General features: G+C 35.4%; 1 protein-coding gene across 1 annotated transcript in view; it reads left to right on the top strand.

Moving 5' to 3' along the window:
- LOC144353989 (phosphatidylinositol 3,4,5-trisphosphate 5-phosphatase 2A-like) overlaps positions 1–23,330 on the top strand; it is a 49,730-nt gene extending 26,400 nt beyond the window's left edge. Inside the window, exons 16-25 of the mRNA XM_085501975.1 lie at positions 4,286–4,374; positions 8,170–8,251; positions 8,820–8,909; positions 9,853–9,981; positions 12,425–12,522; positions 13,089–13,176; positions 14,145–14,241; positions 14,498–14,571; positions 16,463–17,160; positions 19,663–23,330. Of these exons, the coding sequence (XP_085358101.1) occupies positions 4,286–4,374; positions 8,170–8,251; positions 8,820–8,909; positions 9,853–9,981; positions 12,425–12,522; positions 13,089–13,176; positions 14,145–14,241; positions 14,498–14,571; positions 16,463–17,160; positions 19,663–19,875 (1,658 nt within the window). The 3' untranslated portion in view covers positions 19,876–23,330. The remainder of the gene's footprint in view (positions 1–4,285; positions 4,375–8,169; positions 8,252–8,819; positions 8,910–9,852; positions 9,982–12,424; positions 12,523–13,088; positions 13,177–14,144; positions 14,242–14,497; positions 14,572–16,462; positions 17,161–19,662) is intronic.
- Positions 23,331–25,264: the final 1,934 nt, after the last annotated feature.

Genomic DNA, 25,264 nt, shown 5'->3' with positions numbered 1-25,264 from the left:
CCTTTGGTCTTTTCTCTGTCTATTCTGGAAGACTATATAGCTATTGTACCTTTGGTCTTTTCTCTGTCTATTCTGGAAGACTATAAAGCTATTCTAGCTTTGGTCTTTCCTCTGTCTATTCTGGAAGACTATATAGCTATTGTAGCTTTGGTCTTTTCTCTGTCTATTCTGGAAGACCATGCAGAAATTGTAGCTTTGGTCTTTTCCCTGTCTATTCTGGAAGACTATATAAAAATTGTAGCTTTGGTATTTTCACTGTCTATTCTGGAAGACTATAAAGCAATTCTAGCTTTGGTCTTTTCTCTGTCTATTCTGGAAGACTATATAGCTATTGTACCTTTGGTCTTTTCTGTCTATTCTGGAAGACTATATAGCTATTGTAGCTTTGGTCTTTTCTCTGTCTATTCTGGAAGACCATACAGAAATTGTAGCTTTGGTCTTTTCCCTGTCTATTCTGGAAGACTATAAAGCAATTCTAGCTTTGGTCTTTTCCCTGTCTATTCTGGAAGTCTATACAGAAATTGTAGCTTTGGTCTTTTCTCTGTCTATTCTGGAAGTCTATACAGAAATTGTAGATTTGGTCCTTTCTCTGTCTATTCTGAAAGACTATACAGAAATTGTAGCTTTGGTTTTTTTCCTGTCTATTCTGGAAGACTATATAACATTTCTAGCTTTGGTCTTTTCTCTGTCTATTCTGGAGGTCTATACAGAAATTGTAGCTTTGGTCCTTTCCCTGTCTATACTGGAAGACTATAAAGCAATTGTAGCTTTGGTCTTTTCCCTGTCTATACTGGAAGACTATAAAGCAATTGTAGCTTTGGTCTTTTCTCTGTCTATTCTGGAAGACTATATAACAATTGTATCTTTGGTCTTTTCCCTGTCTATTCTGGAAGACTATATCAAAATTGTAGCTTTGGTCTTTTCTCTGTCTATTCTGGAAGACTATATGACAATTGTAGCTTTGGTTTTTTCCCTGTCTATTCTGGAAGACTATAAAGCAATTCTAGCTTTGGTCTTTTCCCTGTCTATTCTAGAAGTCTATACGGAAATTGTAGCTTTGGTCCTTTCTCTGTCTATTCTGGAAGTCTATACAGAAATTGTAGCTTTGGTCCTTTCCCTGTCTATACTGGAAGACTATAAAGCAATTGTAGCTTTGGTCTTTTTCCTGTCTATTCTGGAAGACTATACAGAAATTGTAGTTTTGGTCCTTTCTCTGTCTATTCTGGAAGACTATACAGAAATTGTAGCTTTGGTCTTTTCCCTGTCTATTCTGGAAGACTATATAACAATTGTAGTTTTGGTCTTTTCTCTGTCTATTCTGGAAGACTATAAAGCAATTGTAGCTTTGGTCTTTTCCCAGTCTATACTGGAAGACTATAAAGCAATTGTAGCTTTGGTCTTTTTCCTGTCTATTCTGGAAGACTATACAGAAATTGTAGCTTCGGTCCTTTCTCTGTCTATACTGGAAGACTATATAGCAATTCTAGCTTTGGTCTTTTCCCTGTCTATTCTGGAAGACTATACAGAAATTGTAGCTTTGGTCTTTTCTCTGTCTATTCTGGAAGACTATAAAGCAATTCTAGCTTTGGTCTTTTCTTTGTCTATTCTGGAAGACTATATAGCTATTGTACCTTTGGTCTTTTCTGTCTATTCTGGAAGACTATATAGCTATTGTAGCTTTGGTCTTTTCTCTGTCTATTCTGGAAGACTATACAGAAATTGTAGCTTTGGTCTTTTCCCTGTCTATTCTGGAAGACTATATAACAATTGTAGCTTTGGTCTTTTCTCTGTCTATTCTGGAAGACTATAAAACAATTGTAGCTTTGGTCTTTTCCCTGTCTATTCTGGAAGACTATATAACAATTGTAGCTTTGGTCTTTTCTCTGTCTATTCTGGAAGACTATATAACAATTGTAGCTTTGGTCTTTTCTCTGTCTATTCTGGAAGACTATAAAACAATTGTAGCTTTGGTCTTTTCCCTGTCTTTTCTGGAAGACTATATAACAATTGTAGCTTTGGTCTTTTCTCTGTCTATTCTGGAAGACTATATAACAATTGTAGCTTTGGTCTTTTCTCTGTCTATTCTGGAAGACTATAAAACAATTGTAGCTTTGGTCTTTTCCCTGTCTACTCTGGAAGACTATATAACAATTGTAGCTTTGGTCTTTTCTCTGTCTATTCTGGAAGACTATATAACAATTGTACCTTTGGTCTTTTCTGTCTATTCTGGAAGACTATATAGCTATTGTAGCTTTGGTCTTTTCTCTGTCTATTCTGGAAGACTATACAGAAATTGTAGCTTTGGTCTTTTCTCTGTCTATTCTGGAAGACTATACAGAAATTGTAGCTTTGGTCTTTTCCCTGTCTATTCTGGAAGACTATATAACAATTGTAGCTTTGGTCTTTTCTCTGTCTATTCTGGAAGACTATAAAACAATTGTAGCTTTGGTCTTTTCCCTGTCTATTCTGGAAGACTATATAACAATTGTAGCTTTGGTCTTTTCTCTGTCTATTCTGGAAGACTATATAACAATTGTAGCTTTGGTCTTTTCTCTGTCTATTCTGGAAGACTATAAAACAATTGTAGCTTTGGTCTTTTCCCTGTCTACTCTGGAAGACTATATAACAATTGTAGCTTTGGTCTTTTCTCTGTCTATTCTGGAAGACTATATAACAATTGTAGCTTTGGTCTTTTCTCTGTCTATTCTGGAAGACTATATAGCTATTGTAGCTTTGGTCTTTTCAGTCTATTCTTGAAGACTATATAGCTATTCTAGCTTTGGTCTTTGTCTATTCTGGAAGACTATATAGCTATTGTAGCTTTGGTCTTTCCTGTCTATTCTTGAAGACTATATAACAATTGTAGCTTTGGTCTTTTCTCTGTCTATTCTGGAAGACTATATAGCTATTGTACCTTTGGTCTTTTCTCTGTCTATTCTGGAAGACTTTATAGCTATTGTACCTTTGGTCTTTTCTCTGTCTATTCTGGAAGACTATATAGCTATTGTACCTTTGGTCTTTTCTTTGTCTATTCTGGAAGACTGTATAGCTATTGTGCCTTTGGTCTTTTCTCTGTCTATTCTGGAAGACTTTATAGCTATTGTACCTTTGGTCTTTTCTCTGTCTATTCTGAAAGACTATATAGCTATTGTACCTTTGGTCTTTTCTCTGTCTATTCTGAAAGACTATATAGCTATTGTACCTTTGGTCTTTTCTCTGTCTATTCTGGAAGACTATATAGCTATTGTACCTTTGGTCTGTCTATTCTGGAAGACTATATAGCTATTGTACCTTTCGTCTTTTCTCTGTCTATTCTGAAAGACTATATAGCTATTGCACCTTTCGTCTTTTCTCTGTCTATTCTGGAAGACTATATAGCTATTGTAGCTTTGGTCTTTTCTCTGTCTATTCTGGAAGACTATATAGGTATTGTAGCTTTGGTCTTTTCTCTGTCTATTCTGGAAGACTATATAACAATTGTAGCTTTGGTCTTTCCTTGTCTATTCTGGAAGACTATATAACAATTGTACCTTTGGTCTTTTCTCTGTCTATTCTGGAAGACTATATAGCTATTGTAGCTTTGGTCTTTTCTCTGTCTATTCTGGAAGACTATATAACAATTCTAGCTTTGGTCTTTTCTCTGTCTATTCTTGAAGACTATATTGCTATTGTAGCTTTGGTCTTTTCTCTGTCTATTCTGGAAGACTATATAGCTATTGTACCTTTGGTCTTTTCTCTGTCTATTCTGGAAGACTATATAGCTATTGTACCTTTGGTCTTTTCTCTGTCTATTCTGGAAGACTATATAGCTATTGTACCTTTGGTCTTTTCTCTGTCTATTCTGGAAGACTATATAACAATTGTAGCTTTGGTCTTTTCCCTGTCTATTCTGGAAGACTATAAAGCAATTCTAGCTTTGGTCTTTTCTCTGTCTATTCTGGAAGACTATATTGCTATTGTACCTTTGGTCTTTTCTCCGTCTATTCTGGAAGACTATATAGTTATTGTACCTTTGGTCTTTTCTCTGTCTATTCTGGAAGACTGTATAGCAGCTGTGGCTTTGTCACTACCCTGTCTAGTCTAGTTGTAGTTTTGGTAGCTACCATGTCTATTCTGGTAGACTAAAGCAGTAGTTACAATGAGCATTACCCTGTCTATTCGTGTAAACTGTATAGCAATTGTAGCTTTGGTCTCATCTTTTATTGTTGTAGATTCTATGTGGCGTTAGTCATTCCCATGTATATTCTACAAATTCATTAATAAACTTTGATGTTTTGTTTTTCAGTGGAAGAAGATATTACTTTCCCTCCGACCTATCGCTACAGGAGAGGGAGTAACAAGGAATATGTGTGGGAGAAAGTCAAGAAAACTGGTGTAAGTATTGAAGTAGCAATCTCATGCAGACATGAATTGAACAATTATCTAGAGTTGTGGTATATTGGATCTTAATCACTGTTTTTCATTTTCAACTTGGACCGAAGTATTATTGTAGTGTGGACCCAATTTAGTATGGTACATAATGTGTGTTGTCTATTGCACTACAAGGGGGAAGTGTTTCCATGGCAGCATGGTACATCATGTGTGTTGTATATTGCAGTACAAGCGGAAGTGTTTCCATGGCAATGCAGTACATAATGTGTGTTGTATATTGCACTACAAGGGGGAAGTGTTTCCATGGCAATGCAGTACATCATGTGTGTTGTATATTGCACTACAAGGGGGAAGTGTCTCCATGGCAATGCAGTACATAATGTGTGTTGTATATTGCACTACAAGGGGGAAGTGTTTCCATGGCATCGCAGTACATCATGTGTGTTGTATATTGCACTACAAGGGGGAAGTGTTTCCATGGCATCGCAGTACATCATGTGTGTTGTATAGAGGCTTCCCACATGACGTCACGAAACACGTGATCCGCCATCTTGGAGTACAAACGCAATCATGGAAACCATGACAACAATACACTGTCAGCTTGATATCCTGTGGTTTGTCCATGTTTTGTGCAGAATAATGGTGAATTTCTGTGCTATTGTCAACTGCAGCAATCGCGGAAATCGAGACAATGATAAATCATTCTTCAGGCTACCGACAGTTATTCGTAATCAGGGTAAAAAGACTGAAGAAATCTCGAAAGAACGTCGAAATTTGTTATTATTACATATGTTCCATACTTGATTATTTCGTATTAAAGAAAGAACGTGCAAACCGGGATGGAATTTAGGTCGGGGAATCCCATTGCCCATTAATATGTTCCAATATAAGTGTTACGCCCTAGCAGCGCGTGTCAATGTAGAACGCGCCCGGAGAACGCGTGTCACTGTTTGTTTGAAATTAAAATAATCAGACGTCTAATCTGAGTCACTGTCCGAATAAATAACTCGTTGACGTTTAGTTGGGACCATGGCAGAACCAGAACTTGAACTGGACGACTATGATACACAGTTTATGTTGAAGTTAAAAGTTCCGCCACAGAATTGTGCATTGGCAAACATGCTGTGCAACTGCAGTACTCTACAGACGGGATGACTTTCGTCGACAGCGGTTGTCGCTTAGCTGCACCACAGTCCTTCGTTGAGGGACTGTGGCTGTAAGCTACACCTTCGTGTGTGATGTTGCTTGCTGGTCGTGGATTGACTGAGTCTTGATTACCGGTTAAAATGTTGCTCTTTTGGTGTTGGTAATTTTTATTTGGAACTGAGTAACGCCGCAACGTCGCCAGCAGAAACCTGGTATCTCGATGCTGATGGTTGCGGCTTCATAGTAAGCACTGATTTTACTGCTGGTGGATCTTCTGAGAGCCCTTCAAGGTTTATAAAACTCAGTTTCCAGGTGGTCAACACACATTAAGTTCTCCCAATTGTAGTATTCCATATGATGTACACCTGACATGCCAAAAATGTTGTTGAACGATTTGAACTGGATAAAAATAGCAAACGAAAATGTGTTTACAAAATAAAAATAGTTCGGTAGCCAATGAAAATACCATGTTCATTTGCATATCAACCGTGAAAATACCAAAAACATTATTGCATGGGTGATATGCAAATTAGTTTGGGCCAAAATAAGTGACTGCCTAAAAGTACCATTACTGTTGTTCAAATTTCATGTCACTCGGCAAGTATATTCATGTACCCCAAGGGGAAATATCGTACTTCTAAATATTGTTTATTCAGAAAAACTGTACTCCTGAAGGGACTACTTTGTTTGCTCTCGAACCTCATTTGCATATGGGTTGTGGAAATACCGATTTTGATTTCAGGGACGAATCAAAATAAACTGCAGTACATAATAGTCAAATCTTCCATACATTCGTGTCTGCTCTGATCATTTCGTCAGTGGTAGGTTAAATCTACTTACTTCATATACGGATAGTAATTTGATTTCATTTCAAGCATATTATCATGATTATCTCTTACAAAAGTTTCCTATGGAACATATGTAATAATAACAGAATCCCACACCCTCCCCGTGGCTTTCGTTGCGTATGGTTTGTTTGTAATCCAACATAGCGGCCTAGTGATTTTTGTGACGTCACTGCAAAGCCTCTATATTGCACTACAAGGGGGAAGTGTCTCCATGGCAATGCAGTACATAATGTGTGTTGTATATTGCACTACAAGGGGGAAGTGTTTCCATGGCAATGCAGTACATCATGTGTGTTGTATATTGCACTACAAGGGGGAAATGTTTCCATGGCAATGTAATACATCATGTGTGTTGTATATTGCACTACAAGGGGGAAGTGTCTCCATGGCAATGCAGTACATAATGTGTGTTGTATATTGCACTACAAGGGGGAAGTGTTTCCATGGCAGCATGGTACATTATGTGTGTTGTATATTGCACTACAAGCGGAAGTGTTTCCATGGCAACGCAGTACATCATGTGTGTTGTATATTGCACTACAAGGGGGAAGTGTTTCCATGGCAATGCAGTACATCATGTGTGTTGTATATTGCACTACAAGGGGGAAGTGTCTCCATGGCAATGCAGTACATAATGTGTGTTGTATATTGCACTACAAGGGGAAGTGTTTCCATGGCAATGCAGTACATAATGTGTGTTGTATATTGCACTACAAGGGGGAAGTGTTTCCATGGCATCGCAGTACATCATGTGTGTTGTATATTGCACTACAAGGGGGAAGTGTCTCCATGGCATCGCAGTACATCATGTGTGTTGTATATTGCACTACAAGGGGGAAGTGTTTCCATGGCAATGTAATACATCATGTGCGTTGTATATTGCACTACAAATGGGAAGTGTCTCCATGGCAATGCAGTACATAATGTGTGTTGTATATTGCACTACAAGGGGGAAGTGTTTCCATGGCATCGCAGTACATCATGTGTGTTGTATATTGTACTATAAGGGGGAAGTTTCTCCATGGCAACACGGTACATCATGTGTGTTGTATATTGTACTATAAGGGGGAAGTTTCTCCATGGCAATGCAGTACATAATGTGTGTTGTATATTGCACTACAAGGGGAAGTGTTTCCATGGCAATGCAGTACATAATGTGTGTTGTATATTGCACTACAAGGGGGAAGTGTTTCCATGGCAATGCAGTACATAATGTGTGTTGTATATTGCACTACAAGGGGGAAGTGTTTCCATGGCAACACAGTACATAATGTGTGTTATATATTGCACTACAAGGGGAAGTGTTTCTATGGCAATGCAGTACATCATGTGTGTTGTATATTGCACTACAAGCAGAAGTGTTTCCATGGCAATGCTGTACATCATGTGTGTTGTATATTGCACTACAAGGGGGAAGTGTCTCCATGGCAATGCAGTACATCATGTGTGTTGTATATTGCTCTACAAAGGGAAGCGTTTCCATGGCAGCACAGTACATCATGTGTGTTGTCTATAGCACTACTAGGGGAAGTGTTTCCATGGTAGCACAGTACATAATGTGTGTTGTATATTGCACTACAAGAGGAAGAACTGCTTTGATTTCGTGACAGACAAATTCTCACGAAAAGCAGTGAACATTTCTCTGGCGTCCTACGAGTGTATAAAATGTCCTTCCCAAAATTTGAAAAGCGAAAATTCAAAATAAATTTACGACACCATATTTGCTCTATTAGAAGTGCATTGGAGGATTGAGAATAGCAGTCGAATGTTAGTTGTGTCACAATATAATTTTCTTGAATTGCAGATTCGCATCAATGCTCCATCTTGGTGTGATAGGGTGTTGTGGAGATCTTATCCCGAGGTATACATCAAGAATACTGCATATGGTTAGTCAAATTTTTATTTTGTCATATTTAATTTTGAATTGAAAAACAAGTAAACAAGTCATTATCTGTGACAGTTCATCTGTATTTGAATGCATTGCAGGATGCAAAAAGGTAAAGAAATATTAAGAAATTTGAAACAAAAAAATTAACATGTCTTGCTTTTGTACCAAATTTAAACTCAATTGGTTCAGTGTGTTAGAGAAATGAGCAATGACAATTGAAAAATAAAAAAATGGTTGCTCAGTTGGTTAAATTGATCAGTGAAACAAAATTTGTCACTTCAAAATCAGTATGGCTACCAGTCAGCCATTTTGAATCAATAGGCTTAACTAAATGAATTGCATCAGTAACCTATAAGTGATGTCAATACCAAATTTGAATGAAATCAGCCCATACAAATCTGAAAAACATTTAATGACATGTATAAATGGTATTTTTTGTGCTTATAAATGCAGCCAGTAAGTCAAAAATCATTGGAACAAAAAACAAATCAACATACATATGTATGTCTTTATGACTTGTCTATTTCACTATGGATCAAATGTTGATTATGACATTTTATTAACAGGTTGTACCAATGATATTTTATCAAGTGATCACCATCCGGTATTTGCTGCATTTGATGTTGGTGTCTTATCACAATATGTCTCCTGTAAAGGTAAATGTCACAGTGGGTTATCGGAAAATAACTCTGTCATATTTTCTTTTAAAACATTTTACATTAAACATTAAAGCAGTATTTCAGTATATGATTCTTTGTCTATAGTGTTTTGTTATAACACTTTTGAGAGTTCTAAAAAAATTCATTAATTTGACATGTTACATATTGCAGTGCTGTGTAGTGCTTTTTCTATCAGTATTCAATGTTTTACTTGTTTATTGCTGGCTGTCCAAATATTTTACAAAATTTAATTTGACACTACCGTAAAATCTGTATTGGAAGTCGCACCCATTCTTTTTGAATAATTGAGAACCAAAAATTCAAAATGTGTAGATGCTCTAATAGTAGCCGCATCCCCTCTGTTGCATTGTACTATTTTAATAGAAGCCTCGATTTTTAATACAGATTTTACAGTACTGTGTTTAAATCTTGGCAATAGACCATTTGTAGGTTTTTGTTTTATATGATATTTTTGTCAGAATACATCATAATTACCTGCCATTTGTCATTCTTGCTCATAGTCATTTATTGTAGTTTTAGCAAGATAATACTTGTGATATTGCGTTCAACTTGTGAATGAAATCTTGAAATGTGCAGTTATTTTGTACAATTTTGAGTAATGCGTCATTGATGGTAACGCATCATGGACAAACTTTGAACAAGCCTTCAGTGTCACTGATGAAATTGAACAACGTATTATGCACACTTGAAACCCACAAATTGTCTTTTGGTCCATTGCTGTATTTGTTATATTAAATGCTCATCTCTAAAATAAAGTTCACATAAATCCAAACATTGCATACCGTACTAGGTCATTAAAATTTGACCTGTCATTTCTGTTAGCATGTGTTCTTGTAATATAGCATTTAATGCATTATTATCCACTTGTGAAAATGAAGCGCTTTACACTATATTATATGTGTATTTTGTTTTTTATCAGAAAATATCCAGGGATCTCTGAGTAACAATATAAATGTGAACATCATCTTTACTGAAGTAGAAACCATCATCAAAACGAAAATGAGTAACAACAAATACTGCTTAGAATTCCGCTCTAATTGCATGGAAGGTGAGTTTGTTATATTTCATTGCTTAATAGTTGTTTACCTCTATCTCAGATATTCCTTGTACTGATCACATTCAAATAACACATACATCATGCATCTTGGTATTCATATACATGGCCATTCACTTCATGATCTAATTCAAGATGGTTGAATGGTGGTATTGATTAAATGACATGTTTGTCAATGAAGCCAAGATTTACTATCATTAACACCTGAGCGAAGCGGAGCAACTACTCAGCATAGTCACCAATGATTGTTACATTGAGTGTAATATTATGATGGTTTCCCAGATGAGCACAGTGCAAGCAAGTCAAGTCAAGTGGCTACATTCATAGAGGAGGGGCACAGCACACCAGCAATAAATATAGTTTTATGGGAACAGTGTAAATAAATTTTGTGATCAGGGAGGCCAAAGAAGCTAATTAGTCCCCGTTCGGACGGAGTCCAAAAACGGGGACTTATGTTTTGCCCTGTGTGCGTCCGTGCGTCCATCCGTGATCACCTGTATCTCGAACATGCATGGACCGATTATGTTCAAACTTCACTCATACATCACACATTATATGGGACATATGCACATGCATTTTTTTCATGATCCGATTAACGATAGCCGAATAGCGGCCATTTTAAGGCCGAAAATGCATCAAAATCGCACATTTTCACCATTCCGGACCCGGATCTCAGTTATGCATGGACGGATTTCGTTCAAATTTGGTACATACATTAAACATAATAGGACCTTGATGCACGTCATTTTTTTTTTCGGATCAAGTTCGAAATGGCCGACTGGCGGCCATTTTGTTTTAAAGAATTCAGTTCTGGATCCGTATCCGAGACATGTCTGGATTGATCAAGTTCAAACTTCACACACACAAGGTACATCATGTCACAAATATGTATGTGCATTTGTTTCATGATCCCATTAACGATAGCCAAATGGCGGCCACTTTAAGGCCGAAAATGCATTGAAATCGCACATTTTCACCATTCCGGACCCAGATCTCAGTTATGCATGGACGGATTTCATTCAAATTTGGTACATACATTAAACATAATAGGACCTTGATGCACATCATTTTTTTTTCAGATCAAGTTCGAAATGGCCGACTGGCGGCCATTTTGTTTTAAAGAATTCAGTTCTGGATCCGTATCCGAGACATGTCTGGATTGATCAAGTTCAAACTTCACACACACAAGGTACATCATGTCACAAATATGTATGTGCATTTGTTTCATGATCCCATTAACGATAGCCAAATGGCGGCCGCTTTAAGGCCGAAAATGCATTGAAATCGCACATTTTCACCATTCCGAACCCGGATCTCAGTTATGCATGGACGGATTTCGTTCAAATTTGGTACTTACATTAAACATAATAGGACCTTGATGCACGTCATTTTTTTTTCCCGGATCAAGTTTGAAATGGCCGACTGGCGGCCATTTTCTTAAAGAATTCAGTTCTGGATCCGTATCCAAGACATGTCTGGATTGATCAAGTTCAAACTTCACACACACATGGTGCATCATGTCACAAATAGATATGTGCATTTGTTTCATGATCCGCTTAACAATAGCTGAATGATGGCCATTTAAGACCGAAAATGCATTAAAATCACGTATTTTCACAATTCCGGAACCAGATCTCAGTCATGCATGGATGGATTTTGTTCAGATTTAGTACAATGTGTTGTACATATGCAGGTGCATTTCGGTCATGATCTGCTTTGAATGTATATGTCACTCAAATATGAACGGAACGGGGACGTGTCATTGACAATGACTTGTTGAACATAAATTCACCTGTGACGTCCTAATCGCAACATGTAGGTCACACTCACTCTGAGAAATGTATATGACCATACTGTTTTTTTTTCAAAACCAAATCCATAAATGTATATCAAATCTCAGACTAAACATGCCTGGCTTGGTCTAGCTTATGTATGGCGACAGTTTTAAAATGAAGGTGTAAACAGTGTTTCACTGATATAAACATCACACAGTGTTTATCTGGAAAACAATCATAATATTATTATTATTTCCTACTCACTGTAACCATCATTGATGACTACACCAAGTGGTCAGGTTTTACCGATAATCGCATCACCAGTGAACATTATATATCCATCCACATGAAAGTGCATATAAGCTTCTTTAGATTAGTAATAATAAATAACTGATATATATAACCAGACATGATGCTGTAAGTAACTACCACATACAAGCAAGGACAAGTTTATTACCAACTATATTCTTAAGGTTAAGAGACAAAAAAAATGTATGCATTACTACTTCAAACTGAAGCTCTGCTTGGCTATTCGTTTTCAAGTAGAATTGTTATTGTTAAAGTTTTGCATTTATGTCCTGCTAGTGTTAAATTCAATGCTATTCTGTTCTGATCTGTTTAATTGAGCTCACAGCTGACTGCTTCATGGTCATTCATTTTAGGCAAACAAAAGAGTAAAGCCAACAGAGAGTGGGTTACTGGTAGTGGTTTGCATGACAGCTCGGCTCGTCCTCGGTGGTCTTCTAAAGAAATACCTGAGGTATATCTTACATCATTGTCATATATGCTGTGTCTAAAAGACCCACGTAGAGTATAAATATACTTGTAAACAATAGGGATTATTTCCTTAACTCTTTTCATTATAGCTGATTGTCAAACACTGTTACCCAGTGTTTACGCTAGTCAAAATTTTTCATTATTTTTTTGTATCTTGAATATTATAAATAGTCACCTTCTCAGTCTGGTGCTGTACATCATAGGAGTAAAACAATGACAACACCAGAGGGCTAGCCTTTTCATGTGCTTCTTCAGACATTGAGCCACAAAACTTCTGAGTCTGAGAACATAATGTAATAATGTATGTTATAATTATGCTATAGCGTTGTTCTGATGTTTGTGGAGTATGGAAGTTATATCGGTAGCATCGCTCGGGAAAATAACTTCCAACATCCGCACCACATGGTGTTATGTCATAATATATGATTTTCAATATGCCTACTTTATTAGATTTTATTGAGAACAAATGAATCTATGCTTGTAGAATCTAGTAGTTATTTCTGGTTGGTAATATCTGCGTGACATACTTGCTGTGTATGTTAATTCTAGTTAATACCAGCTATACCAGACTATGAATATCTTGAAGATCAGCACATCTTTGTTGCAGTCAAGTCTGAAGACAGTGATGAGTATTTTGGTGAGGACTGCTGTGATTTTATCCTTATTAATAATTGTCAATGGGAAAATTCATTAATGTATCATTTACGAAGATCAAGGTATCAAAGATATCAAAAAGTATTAGTATGCATGTTGGCATCATCACAAGATAGTTGAGAAGTTTTGATATCTCTATTCAAATCACAAATACTTCATCAAATTTTCATGCTCAGTTCATTACTTGTAAACAAAAGGTATGTATACTGTTGAGGTGCTGTGGCCATTCTACTCTGTTGCCAGTTAGCTTAATTTCTGATACAAATGTACAACCATTTATAATGCCTAGGTTTGATAAAAAATTTATGTGACGATTCAATTGATTTCAAAGTTTTCAGACTAAAGAAATTGTATTCTTGTATAGTTTGTGTAAAACTACCCCATTTAGGTGAATGGTACACCTTAGAAAAAATAGTTTGATCTAACTGGTTCCAAACACTTAATTGTTCCAAGAAGCGCTCAGTAAAACAGTCAGCATTTACTTTTCTGACAACGTTGCTGTGTACAAAACAATTTGGTGATGACAGTAAAGTGTTGAGCCAGTCTATATCAATTATTTGTGGTCTTGTTATTCACAAGTAAATGATGTCAATAGCAGTAAATGCCAGCTCAGTGTTATTTTGATGAAAAAATGGCATCTGCCAAATTACTTGACCTGATCTCATGGACATCAGATTATACAGATCAGTGAAATTTTAATTTTGCATTTTATTTGCCTATAATGTTTCAGCCATTTCAGAAAGGAAACATGGTTGTACTAGAACTATTGTTGAATAACGACTAACCAGAAGTTGATTGGTTGTCCAAATCCACATGACCATTTTTGTATGGCTGCAGTTTTGTATTTCTACACATAGGATGATTATAGATACTATGATGTTTATAGCACTTTACTTTGGCTGCAGCATTGATGTTGATTTAATTGTTCTTTGATGGTTGTCCAATTTATAGGAGAATGTGTGCTGGCATTGAAGTTCAAGTTTGGTTCGTTGCCATCGTCATTCAAAGCTACTCTTTCACATCTTGGTGAAGTCACAGGAAAAATCATGTAAGCATAGTCTTGTAATTATTTGGTATGATCATAAAATCTGCATTATTGTTTGTATCCCAGTCGTAAGTGTGTTATTATTCTAATTATTGTATACCACAGAAATAAGCTATCTAACCATGGGGTTTGTTGGGGTATGGCCGACTATGTCATTGACATTGAAAGTCATCAGCGGAAAAAAGACCATATATCTTGGTAATTAACTTTTATACTCTATGAATTTTTTTTTGTTACATTTGTTTATTTGTTACATTAGGGGTAAAATGCATGTGAAGACAGATGAAAAACTGTTACGTACAATGACCTCAAAGAGGAGAGGAAAAAGCTATGGTATGTATCAGATTTTGACATTTTGTTTTGTTTAAATATAATCAAATCTTACCAAAATATTGTTTCAAACATGCAAGAACATACACAAAGCAATATCATATAAAAAATAGTTTCTAAACTAAGGGTCTAGTACCGTAAAATCTGTATTAGAAGCTGCATCCCTGATAGAAGCTACACCCATTCTTTTCAAACAATTGAGAACCAAAACTTCACCATTTCTCATATGTGTAGATGCTCTAATAGAAGCCACATCCCCTCTGTTGCATTGTACCATTTTAATAGAAGCTGCGGCTTCTAATACAGATTGTACAGTAGTCGTCATTTCATTGAAATTGGTCACTGAGCGGGGATCATAGAAAATCATGATGCATGACACACAATACTATGGGAAATGACACATAAAATCATCAACGAGAGGTGGTCAGAGAGAGATTTAGCTTCTCAAAATGGCAATGAATTTGACTTTTTGCCAAGGGCCTCAGTAAATTGTCATCTTGCATCGTAATCACAGAGGTTTGCTTGACAAGTAATTTATTGTACAACGTCAATATATTGTGTATATGCTATGCTATAAGTGTCCACATTTCGGCCACAAAATTGACACTAAATTGCCAGGAAATGTTTTATGAAAAATAAAAATAGAAGGAAAATGATCAAGATTTATTGCTACTTTAAACTTTCTAAATTTTTTTTTCATTTATGCTTTTTAGGTTTTGTCATTACTGAGGGTGATCCTATTGCCCAATGCATCTTGCAATAATAGCTCATGGCTTTCATTATTCATTATTTGTTGTCTGTCTGTCTGTCTGTCTGTCTGTGTATGTAGTCCGACTTTTATCTCTTCAATGCATATTTTTTTTGTTTTCAAACCAAAATGCTATGTGCATTTCTGGAAATTCTCAACCATATTATAAACCAAGTTGGTTATTACATCAGGTGCCATATTTTTTCATCACATTGCAAAACAGTCAGCAAACCAGTGAGTGACTAACCGGTCAGCTCAATTAACTTTCATCTTTGGTGTCAGATATTATCGTGCCATGTCATACTATTATCATTGGGGCCATCAACTACTCACAGGGGATTTAGCAAATACAGTCATTTTTAGTAGCAAAATGCTGTAAAAATTATAATTGTTATTTTGTTTTTTGTTATACAGTATTGTTGGTTGTAATGCTGAAATATGTAGTGAATGAAATAAATGTGTCTGCCGAAAGTGAAATGTTACTTTCGGGGGGACATTTACATGTAAATTTATTGTAGTTTGACGGGGAGGCACCTTCCAGTATTTTTATATGTATACTCCTGTTTTTTGTGGGTTGTATAAATCATTTCTGATTTAGGAGTTAAGGTGGCTTGGGGAAGCAAACCATTCATCAATGTATTGTGTTAAATAATAACATTCATGTGTTTTAAATAATAACATAATAAGTAAAATGATTTATATATTGTGTATTCACAAAACTTTTCATGTTTTCCCTGTTTGTATTCAAACTTACATCCCCTGTGATAATGGTTTGATCTGGCACAATCAAAATTCAAACAGCTAAACGGTTATCTGGTTTGCTGGATATATGTTAAATGAACATTATAACCCCAGGTGTATTATTAATTAATATGTCTGGTTGCATATGGCAGGCCTTACTTTGTTGACAGAAACCGACTGTTCTATTTTATAAATATATATAATTCATCCATTAGCCATCTCATCACATACAATACATGTACAAAATTTCATATGTTCTGTAATTTGCTTGTGTTTCCATCTTAACTGTAAACTTATAAGCAATATTTTTTTAATTATTCAACTTTGAATTTTCATACATTAGAAATATAATCTTACTATCTGCATGACACTTCTGCATGAGTTTTTTGTTGTTAATTTTTCTAGAGTTGGTTTCAATCGAGGAGACTGGTTCGTCTCATCCACCATGTTTACAAGATGCATCACTTCTCACAGTTGATACAGTTAATAGTCATGAGGCTTATACATCACCATCAGTACCACGAAAGAAAGTCATTCTCCAATCGCAATCATTTGATGTAACACCTCAACTTCCACCAAGTACATCAACTAAACACAGACCTTATTCCTGCCATTATGGCATGCAACCACCTGCTGCTGAAGCTGCAATTAATGAGTCATTCCATTGGGGAAAAACGTCTGTACCATCTGACATTGCTACACCTCCCATGCTTCCAGTTCGCCATCATATACCTTTTGACAGGCAGGCATCTGAACCATCTTCTAAACTACATAAACCGCCTTTACCTGTGAGAAACATCAGCATAATTCCAGAACAAGAAAACTTGTCTTCTGAGCAAGCACAAGATGTGCAGATCGCTGCCACCACCAAGAAAGTTGAGCCAGAGGAGGAGGATGATGATACAAGTTACTTTGAGTATCCTCCAGGGCCACCAGTACCACCAAGGCAAGGTATTAATGCCATGCTTGGGAGAACACTTCCACCTGTGCCTTTACCACCAGCGCCAAAACAGAGCCAAGGAAACCTTCCACCATTACCACCATTGCCTACTAGTATGAATAAAGCAGTTGACATCACTGAAGATGATAAAGAAGTATGTGAGGTCAGTAGTAAAGTACAGTCAAATTAGTGTTTGATACCTTTTACGATTCTTATTTACTTGACTACGTAATAAATAAGGACCTTAACTGAAACCCCTTTTTATGGGGGGGGGGGGCTCTCTTGATCTCCATTTGAATAAATAATGTCAGATGGACAACACCACTATCATAGAAAAAGGGAGGGGTGTACTTTTATGAACATTGTTTGTACTCTTCATATGTGTGTATGTCACAAATTATTCTTTCTCATTCTTATGTATTACCAATTTATAAGTGTTCCACAGATAAAAAATATCTTTAGTACCTTTCATCAAATTTAAATGAAATTTGGTACATAGTTAGTCTTACACAACCATGCATATAAATCGTATATTTGCATCAATTGGGTCATGTGATCTAAAATAAATAACAGCCATGTTGTTTTACTGTTGACATGCAAATTACTACCGGTAACACTTGAGCAGAGTGTTCAACTACTTGTCACTCACCAATGGTGGTTACAGTGTAAAGTAATACGGTAATATTACGATTTTTAAGATGAGCAAATATGCGATGTTTACAATAGGGCAACAATGTATCTGTTTATATGGAAGCTACTGTTCAAAGACAACACTAGCCTTACCTACAGCTAGCACAACGATTTCATTCAGAATCGATGCAAACCAGAACCGAATTGTAGAAATGTAAGTGAATCAGCTTGGGAGAGAATATTGTTCTGGCAAAGCTGTCAGTGAAGACCTTGATTCTCTCCTTGTGAACAACATCAGTGAAAACAAAGTGACAAGTCAAGTGGTTACATTTGTACTGTGCACCGGTGATAAGTTTTCAAGGTACATTGTAAAAAAAAAAGAAAAGAGGGAAGCCAAGGAAGTTAATTGAAAATGAACTTGCCTGTGACACCTTAATTGCAATATGTTTGAAAATATACTACAGGACCATTGGCTCATACTGTTTTTTTTTCAAACCAAATCTGTAAGTGAATATTGAACTTCAGACTGAACGTGCCCGACCCGTGTCTGACAACTGAAAATGCAAACATTGTTGCACTATTGTAAACATCGCGCAGTGCTTATTGACAAAACAATCATAACATTAATGCTTTGCACTCAATACATGTATACCCATAATTGGTGACTATACCAAGTAGTTCTTTGCTCTACTCAGGTGTTACTTGTAGTACCAGCACATGCAAAAAGCTATTAAGGTAGCGAGAGGGGAAACACAAGTAATAGTTTAATTGAGATTAGGACTTTCCTCGCCCATTACTAAGCATACAGTTAAGGCAATGTATATGTTTTCAGAAAGCTGGGATATAGCAGAATACGATCATATGTTTCGTGTTAATATTTGCTCAGGGGATGAGGTTACAATCTGTGAACCTCCTGCCGGATTGGTCATTTCTCAGTGTTCCTTTTTTCTATGAGAATGATCTTTTCACTGCTGCTGTATAAGATAATGATCTTTGAAACTGCTTCTTTGAATTTCTATGTGTCTCATAGTTCTGGAGATATAGTCCGTTGAACTTGATGGACTAAATTTTATGAATGTCTCCATGTTCCCAACGTCGTAAGTCAACGTCAACGGCTCTCATAAACGTCCATGAGTCATCATACTTTAGCCCATTTTGTGGCGAATAGATTGTGTGATTTGTACATCGTTAGTGTGAAGAAAAGTATTAAAATATGACATCTTCAATTGTTATGATAGTCAAAAATTAGTTGCCATAAAAACTGGATAAAACGTTTCTTCGAATGTGGCTACTTATAAACAGCTAATTAATATATATTATCCATATATCACTGCCAATTTTATTTACAGACTGTAATTTTACCAGCGTCTGTATCCTCGATTTCCATCTCCTCCATCTCTTTCCAATATATTTTTGGCAATATATCCCATTTTAATTTACTAATTAGTGTCACTGCATGCAGTAAATCATATTTCCTTAAAAATATATAACTATATTATGTTAATTTTTATGCCAATACAGTATGCACATTAACCACAACCCTGAGAAAAATTGTGGGTTGACATGTGATCTCATTAATATGCATACTGGCATTGAAGGAATCTGACAAGATATATGACTAACCTATCAGATGACATATATGGTCATGTAGCCTTAATTAATAACTTGAGCATAACTAATATTTTCAACACTGCAGGCAACCAATGCAAAATAAAGGCATCTGATAAGGAATATAACTAACACGTCAAGTGACTGTATTAATGTTGCAGATAGTATAGCATATGTTGTTTTACAAGATATAAAACCCAAATATCAAGTCGTAATATATTTATAGCATAGCCACTGGAAAACCACCCTAATCATTACTAGCAGTTATATTGTTAAATACTGTGTTTGTTCTATTAGAAGTACATGTACTTAAATGTAACTGACAGTGGTGAGTCTATGTTTAAAATAAGCATTTGGCGATGTACTTAATATGGTAAATATAGTATTCTGTAGTATTACATTGATTTATTTGGTTTTTTATTGAAAGGATTATGAAACTCTCACATGGCCAAAGACGATCTCAGAATGGTTGATGAATCTGGGCCTACCACAGTATGTCACAAGACTTATGGATAATGGATGGGACAGCGTGGTTTTCTTGGACTCGATTATGAACAGTGATCTTATTGAAGCAGGAGTCACTAATGAGGAGCACAGGCAGCGAATGTTGAAGAGTGTAGCTGACATGAAACAACAGTGACGATGTGATAATTGAAAAAATGAGTTACAAGAAAGAGAAAAACTAGTATGTTGTGGGAAGGTCATCGCAAGTATTCAAACCATTAAAAAAAAAAACGTATTTATCAGAATTGCCTAACAACTTTTGACAACCTGTTGTACCCACCTTATAACCAGATATTTTTTCGCTACATGTAACTCAATCAAATTTAAAGAGATCTTTTTTTTTAAAAACCATATCAAGCTATATATGTGTGTGTGTATTATGTGTGTGTCAGTCTGTTCCACTGATATCTCAAGAACCATATGTTGGTTTTTTGATAAAAGTTGATGCGTAGATGCTCTGGGCTAATGCGCAGATTTGATTATTTTGAGGTAAAAATACATGCATATTAATTGTCTAATTTGCATAACAATTAGTAAATTTGTGGCATTTTCACTGATATCTCAAGTAACTAATCATCACATTTCAATGAAACTTGAAACATAGATGTCATAGGACAATGCACAGCCCTGACTGGTTTTAGGTTTGTAATATTTGCATATTAATCACCGAATCTGCATAATTAGTCAATTTTCAGCTTTTGATATTTCAATCATTACTTTTCAATGAAAACTTGGTACATGAGTGATCTAGGACTATGCACATACCCGATTATTTTTGGGTAAAAGTCTCATGCATATTAATTACCTAATTTGCATAGCAATTAGTCAATTTTCGGCTTTTCAACTTGTCTCAAGTACTTATCTTATTTCAATGAATCTTGGTACATTGATGATGATTTATTTTTGGATCAATCATCAGATTATAATGAAACAATAGCCCATTTCTGATATCTAAAAAAATCAGATTTGAATTGAATTTGTTGCAGAGGTGCTCTGTAAATAATTAGACTAAAAACCACAGATGAAAAATCAAATGAATTTTCTGTAATTATTATAAATTTTGATAATGTGGTTAACATAGTTTTTATGTTGTGCACACAACTATTACTTGCCAAGCTTCTTGTTTGAAAGGCCAATCTTAAATTTTGAATTAATTTTAATGGATCTCCAATACTCTCAGCACAGAAGAGTTTTCTTGAATTAAAATGCAATTCTATGTTGAATTGCCATAACGCAACTGTATTGTTAATCCAATATGTGTCTTCACAACGTAGGTAAGACATGTGTATGTTCTACTGATATCTCAAGAACTAATTATAAGATTTCAATGAAACTTGGTACAGGATAATGCCCAAACCTGATTAGTTTTTGGTTGAAATCAGCGCATATAAATTACTACATTTGCATATTAATTAGCCAATTTTAGTTCCACATAATTAGTCATAAACTACTCATATCAGATTTCTGTAATAATCCATATATATTTATTTTTGTGCATACTAATTATCTATTTTGCATAAATTAATCAATGTATAGGTGTTCTACAGATATCTTGAGTACCATTCATCAAATTTCAATAAAACGTGGTACACAGGTGATTTTGGATAATCTGCAGTTTTGATTACTTCAGGGTAGAATTCATGTATATTATAATAAAGGCATTTACCTTAGAGCACAAGAGTTCTTTCTAAGCTTTTTTTGATTTTTGTATTATAAAATATAGAATAAAACATGAGAAACAAAATTGTCACAGCGATTTTGGCCATTTTTTTTAATTAAAATTTTTATTTTTGCATTTTTACCAGAAAATTGTGTTCGTTTTTACATTCAGAAAGTGAAATCTTTAGAAATGCATAAATTTTACAAAAATTGCTACGACTGTTATGCTCATATGTACATCTACAAACTCTTAAAAAAAGTGCCTGTTAAGTAATACTCATTTGACTGATCAGAATTGAAACAAAGATATACACTAATTTGCATATTAATAGATGAATTGTAGAGTTGCTGAAATATTCATGAAATATTCTGGGACTAATGTTTTGACCCCAATTGCGGATGATAGGTAAGCATCTAAAAATGTTTTAAAATTAGTTCCTACTTGACTGAGATTTATTATTTATTTAAAATGCATATGAATATGCAAATTTAGTAAATTTTTGTTTTGACCACTGTTTTCAAACATATTCCATTAATGACAGTGCACTGAAATATCATGGAATAATTAGATATACTTGTAAATAACAATATAATTTAAAAAAAAAAAATAACAAAGTTACTTGAAAATAGAAGAGGTTTATGTTAGCCCACTGCTGTATAGAAAAGATGTACAAGACCCCCTCCCCCAAAGTGACATCTATGGTTCATGTTTCAACTCACAATCATTTGCAAAATCCAATATAATGGAAACACATTTATATTGTATGTTTCTTTTGCAAATTCAGGCCATCAAATAATAGTACCAGAATACCATTAAAGCTTTATGAATGGTTTTAGAAGGCAAAAGGAGCAATCCTAGAAACTGACAGGTTTCCCTTCTATGACTTAAGAATATATATAGAATTGAAATACTGATTTTGGCTTTATACTTAGCAATTTTATTATAGAATTAATTAATTCTATTTCACTTTATTTTGTTTTTATATTTTTGAAAATTATCTTTTTATTAGTTGATAAATTTTGTAAAATTTTAACAATAGTTGTGCTGAAAATAACGTGATCAATTCCTTTTGCAGCTGAAGTTACTATGTTATTTATTATATATTTTGTGTCAAAACTCAAGGTGCTTGTTATAAATCATGTCTTTTTCAATACTGTGTTCCAAACCTCACAAATACTTTGTATAAATCATGTACTTCCCAATCCTGTGTTCTGAAATCCAAGATGATTGGTATAAATCATGTACTTCTCTAATAACCATTGACACAAGTTCTTTTTATTTATAATATCTTATTTACATATATTTGCATAACCAGAATGAAAATACTACAAAATCCATGAAATTGTTAACTTTGCATTCAAAATGCTCTATTATATAGCTCATTTTGCTTGAATTTAACATGCAAAATTGTATTTCTTGGATTATGCAATAGTAAATCCATGTCGAACATAACAGCAATCATTACAACAGAACTTTGAATGAAAAAGTTGTCAGTGTTTAAATGATTACAATGCTATGCGAGTTTCAAAGATACCTTTCAGATCAGCTAAAATGTCCATTGTATACCAGCTGTATGTATTTTGTTATTAAACTATGGTTTACATACAAGAGCTACTTTGTACTTGGAAATAGCAATAAACAAGAAGTGTATTCAAACTTTCTGAGTTAAATTCTCTCAAGAATCTTAAAATCTCTTGATATGGGAACCCTTTTTTGATAAAACCAATGAATTGTTTAGAGTGACTGCTGTGATTGGTACAAGTCTCTATTTCAATATCAGGCGAGAGAGCTTGCGTTTCTGAGTCAGGTTTGATAAAAAAAACACTTTTATATGCAGGAGTTGTCAGGTTGTCCAAGAAGATTAGCTTCCCCCTTATCTGATCTCTGAATGAAATAAAATCTTAATTTCAACACAACAATACACATAGAAATTTTTTTTGGTGTCATCAATTTTTATTCATCTTAGTGTATGCTGGGCTTTTGCTGGATATTTTTGAGATGATGCATCGTGAACAATTCGGTCTGAGTCCATGATAGCAAGACAGTTATGGTGTTGTGTATCCCCCTGATTTGCTTGTTTTGTATTGAATACCATTTAGGAATTTCCACTGTCAAACTTTTCAAGAGTTGTGACCCCTCCTTGTTGAGGTTGGCCACCATTGAGACGTCACACCTCACCAATATGTGTCAGCCTCCGATGTGGGCAGAAAGGTCCAGAAGGGTGTCTTCAACTAATTCCAGTTGATGTGTTGATGTGAGTGGTATTCCAGAGACCCTGAGACTTGAGAACTAGTAGGTCTGTTCTTTTACTACAAGCCTTAACAGAAATTGGTTTGCTCTGGGTGCATTGGTATGTGTAGGTACAAGTCCTTGAGGTGCAGGGCCGCCAAAAATAGTGTTTGAGATACTTCTTGATATAGCTCATGCAGTAACCATTTTGAGCAACTTTAGGTCAACTGAGAAGTTCAAGGGTAACAATTTTACTACTTGTCTTAGCTCGCCTGAAACACATCTATATAGAAAACAGGCTCAGTTACAAGTCAGAGGAATATTGACCCTTTAGCTAGTAGGCAGGATATTTTTATATCGCCTTTGCTTTCACCTGATCTCTTAGTAACATCCTGTAAGGGGCATCAATGTCAAGGTTGGTGGTGCAGTATGTTGATTGTTCTTTCAATAAAATATTTAGATCACATTACAGTTTTACAGAACATTTGAAAATAACAGAATTAATTTAATGAAAAAAACACAATAGAATGGATTATACCGGTACATAATAGTAATGGTAGATTGGTATTTGAAGATTTGCTGTTGGGATATCTGGCAACTCCATGGAAGTTTCACAATCGACAGAGAGGATAGTGGTGCAACCGGTGAGAGACATTGATCGACCTAGTCTGATCACCTGAAGCTGGTGCTGTCACACTAGTGTTAACAGATTCCAGGTTGACAGATGATGGAGACCTGAAAGCAGGCATTTCAATTCAGCCAAAATCCAACTTGGGTACTTGGTCATCTTCGGACAGGACTGGAGAAACCACTGTGTGATAGCTGCCGTGGTCTCCCTGCATTTTGTCCTAATCGAGCAGTCAAATCACAATCAGGCAATGGATGTCTTTACGCCTAGCAACACGACGGTAGATTACCACAATTTATACAATGAGAGTAATGCTCACACTCAACACAGGTATAACACACAGGACGCACACTGTCATTACACAGTCCAAACATTTTCAGTAATTTCGCTGAAACTTCCCAACTAACGATGTGTAGGGCATCTTTAAATTCACAACTGACCAATTTAAACAGGTAAAAAAATTCTTACGAACTTTGTCACTGAATGGGTGTTGACATAACTGGTGAACATGGGCACCAGGGGTCACTGGCTGGTAGTAGACCCACTTTGTCTCTAATTTAGATATCTAACTTAAACAAATATTCAGCAATCAGCAAATAATTAAGCACTTTACGTATGTATTGAAGTGATTCTGCTATAAGGAAAACACACAGAATGACTAAAAATTAGGACAATTTTGAAGGAATCGGCTGTTATTAAGGCTGAAAATTTGTAGTTGACATAAGTAGAAATAAGGTAGACCATATCAATACCTTATTTGCTCCATTAGAAGTGAACTTAAAGCACTACAATAATTGTGCAATGTCGTGTTCGCTATGACCTAAACCACATCTGACTAACTACCTATATACAAATGGCGTTTGTAATAAGTATTTAATAGTAGTATACTTGTATATCGATAATATTCATGATGTATTAATGGCATGTCACATCCGGGTTACTGGAATAAATGTGGAATCGAGGCTTAGGCACTTGAATGATACACCAAGTCATCGTATGCACTGTACG

The sequence above is a fragment of the Saccoglossus kowalevskii genome, chromosome 1 (genome assembly GCF_978046115.1).
Source record: "Saccoglossus kowalevskii chromosome 1, keSacKowa6.1, whole genome shotgun sequence".
NCBI classification, from domain to species: Eukaryota; Metazoa; Hemichordata; class Enteropneusta; family Harrimaniidae; genus Saccoglossus; species Saccoglossus kowalevskii.
The sequence above is the reverse complement of the archived record's forward strand: the minus strand, read 5'-3'. Positions and strand labels throughout refer to the sequence as shown.